Source organism: Rhinopithecus bieti, unplaced genomic scaffold, assembly GCF_001698545.2.
Source record: "Rhinopithecus bieti isolate Rb0 unplaced genomic scaffold, ASM169854v2 scaffold_39946, whole genome shotgun sequence".
Taxonomy (NCBI): Eukaryota; Metazoa; Chordata; class Mammalia; order Primates; family Cercopithecidae; genus Rhinopithecus; species Rhinopithecus bieti.
In genome coordinates, this window is record NW_016816417.1 from 15432 (window position 1) to 18469 (window position 3038).

Consider the following 3038-nt stretch of genomic DNA (forward strand, 5'->3'; position numbering starts at 1 on the left):
CGTCCCCGGCCGGCCATGGCCGCGCTCCCCGGCCCGTTCTGGCTGCTGGGCCTGGCGCTGTGCGCGATGGGCGGGGGCGGCCCCGGCCTGCGACCCCCGCCTGGTTGTCCCCAGCGATGTCTGGGCGCGAGCGAGCGCCGGGACGTGCAGCGCGAGATCCTGTCCGTGCTTGGGCTGCCTGGGCGGCCCCGGCTCCGCGCGGCACCCTCCGGCCCCCGGCTGCCCGCGTCCGCGCCGCTCTTCATGCTGGACCTGTACCACGCCATGACCGGCGACGACGACAAGGACGACGCGCCCGCGGAGCGGCGTCTGGGCCGCGCCGACCTGGTCATGAGCTTCGTCAACATGGGTGAGTGCGCCCGCCCGCGCGGGGACCCTCGGAGTAAACTGGCTGCAGGGGAGAGTGCGCGCATCCGCCAGGCCCTGGCCGAACGGGGTGTCACAGACGGTGGACGCGAACCACAGGGGAGTGGGACCGCCGTGGATAGGGAAGGTCTAAGGGTCATGGGGCCCCCTGGGCTGCGGGGTGGTCAGGAGCAGGGTGGGGGGAACTGTGGACTCCCAGGCGCTGCCTTCACCCTGCCCCAAACACACCCAGGAGTAAGAATCAGGTGATGTCCTTGCCCACCTGGGCTGCCCCAGGAAGACAGCCTGGTCCTGGGGAGACAGGTGAGTAAACGGAGGCCGGGATGCTGTCATTGTGATAAGGGTAGTACTGAGGAGAGGGACAAGGTTCAGCGTGGAAACCTGTGGTCACATCATCAGAGTGACCAGAGCTGACTCGCGTGCCCTGAGTCCACAGCAGGCTCTTCCCTGTGCAGAACCTGGGTGGGGTGCGGCTGTCAGGGGAGTGGCTGGGGAAGGAGCAGACTCAGTTCAGTGGGGCAGGGACTGTGGGCTTGTCACCCTGGGCCCAACACCTCGGATGTGATCTGGTATAGGGTGAGTGTCTGAGCCTGTGGAATGGCCCAGTGGGCAGCTGGACCCACTTTGTTTTCCCAGGCAAAGCCTGGCTTTTCCTGTCTGCAAATATCTTGTTATTAAACCCTGGAGCAATTTATTTCTTAAGATCTCAGAGATTTTTTTTCCAGTACTAAACTCTTTGGTCTATGGTCGTGTAGTTACTGTTGGTCAGGTCCCCCCATATGCTTTGCCTCCTGCCTGTGGCTAGTGGCAGGCCAGGGTCTGGGGGCCAAGGACCACAGCTCAGCCCAAAGTAGGGGAGCCGTGGGGCTGAGAAGAGGGAGAGGGTACCTGCCCCGGCCACCAGCCTCCCTCCACAGACAGCATCATTAATTTTTCATCCTCATGACAACCCTGATAACAGCCACGGTCTTCACCCCCATCTCCCAGATGAGGACAGTGAGGCTCAGAGAGGCAGCGCCATGCCTAGGACAGTGCAGCCTCTAAGCCGCTGAGCCAGGACAGCCAGGAAGCCTAACTGTCCATCCGGTGCTCAATGAGATGACCTTTCTGTTGTCAGGTCAGGCTTTCAGGGTGCAGAGAGCTTTCTGAGGAGTCTGGGCTGAAGAACACAGGGGACTGAGCCGCAGCAGGTTTTGTGGGGCCATCAGCCATTTGCTTCCTACACTAGGGCAGAAGAGGACATGGCCAAGCCTCTGCTCCCCACAACCCAAGAGCTGGTGGTGGAGGTGAGCAGCAGGAGACAGCCGTTCACCATTGGTGAGCGCCCAGTGCCAGGCACAGGACTTCAGCTGGTGGGATCTGGATGCTGCACAGGACTTCAGCTGGTGGGATCTGGATGCTGCCTTCCTAGTTAGAGGACAGGGTGGGGATGTGGGATAGAGGAGACCATCTGTGAAGCTGGGACTGGGCCTCTGTCATCAGGACAGGCTGACACTGGGCTCAGGACCAAGAAGAGTTGTGGATGGAGTCATCCAAGAATGTCCCCGGGGGAGCCGCCCATCAGAATGAGTCACCACCCAGCCCACATCCTACCTCCCCTGGCATCCCCTGGGTCAAGACATGCACAGCCTGGTGGAGCTGTTGCTGGGAATTGGGCAGGGCCTACCCCTCTGTGTGACCTTAGGGAAGTTCCTCACCTTCTCAGCCTTGGCTGCTCCTTGTAAAATGAGGTGCCTGGTGATCTGTCCTCAGGGTTGTTGTGTGATTGGTAGAGGGGCAGGAATAGAAAGCCTGTGCCATTCCCCCTCAGAGGGCGAACCTGGACCTGGGCAGTGTTGGCCCCAGGCCCTCCCAGCTGTGGCCTAGTTTGGAGGTGACAGGAACATCTCCACATGTCTTGTACACATGTAAAACCTAGAAATGGATTCTAAAAGCCAACCAAAAAATGTTTGTGCCTGTTTTTAGAGTGAAAAGTAGCATGTGAACTTTCACAGCCTTACCATTCCTCCTTTAATTCATGTGAGACTCTTTTGCCAGCCCTGTTTCATGGGCTCAGAGAGGTTAAATGGCCAGCCCAGGGCCACACAGCACATCCAGGGTGACATCCATGGCTGTGAATTCCAAATCCCAGCTTCTTCCCACCCAAGCTCTGGGCATTTCGTGCAGACCCGGGACTTCCAGCGCTGCAGGATTAACAAGCAGATCGTTGTTAGTGGAAGCCCAGGCTGCGGGTGGGCGTGGCCAGCTGTCAGAAGGGCTTCTTTATTCTGCTCTGCTAACTGCACTAGTAGAACTCTCTCAGTTACAGTAGCTTTAACTGGTAATTACCGAGACCGTGGGGCGGGGTGGGGGTGGGGCGCAGATTAGACACATACCAGGATGCTCTCTCCGTGTTTGGAGGCCCCTGGAGGTCGGTGGCCCTTCTCCTGCCTCAGCCTCCCGAGTAGCTGAGATTACAGGCATGCGGGCAGAGGCACAGGCCACCACGGGATCTAATAGCAGGGTCACAGTGGTGTCACCGCCCACACCCAGGCTCCCACACCTGCTCCTGCCAGCTCCACCTCTTCTGTCAGCCTCATCTGGCTCCTGCATAGCCAGGCCTGGTGCCCCTAGGGCCCAACTCTTGATGACAGCCTGTAGGACCCAGGGGGCGGGACTCTCACAGGCCTCCC

General features: G+C 59.9%; 1 protein-coding gene across 2 annotated transcripts in view; it reads left to right on the forward strand.

Moving 5' to 3' along the window:
* The first annotated feature begins 15 nt into the window (after positions 1–15).
* Positions 16–3038, forward strand: part of LOC108517059 (bone morphogenetic protein 8B) — a 27559-nt gene continuing 24536 nt past the window's right edge. For both annotated transcript variants that reach the window (XM_017854866.1, XM_017854865.1), the window contains exon 1: positions 16–349. In XM_017854866.1, coding sequence (XP_017710355.1) covers positions 16–349 — 334 coding nt within the window. The remainder of the gene's footprint in view (positions 350–3038) is intronic.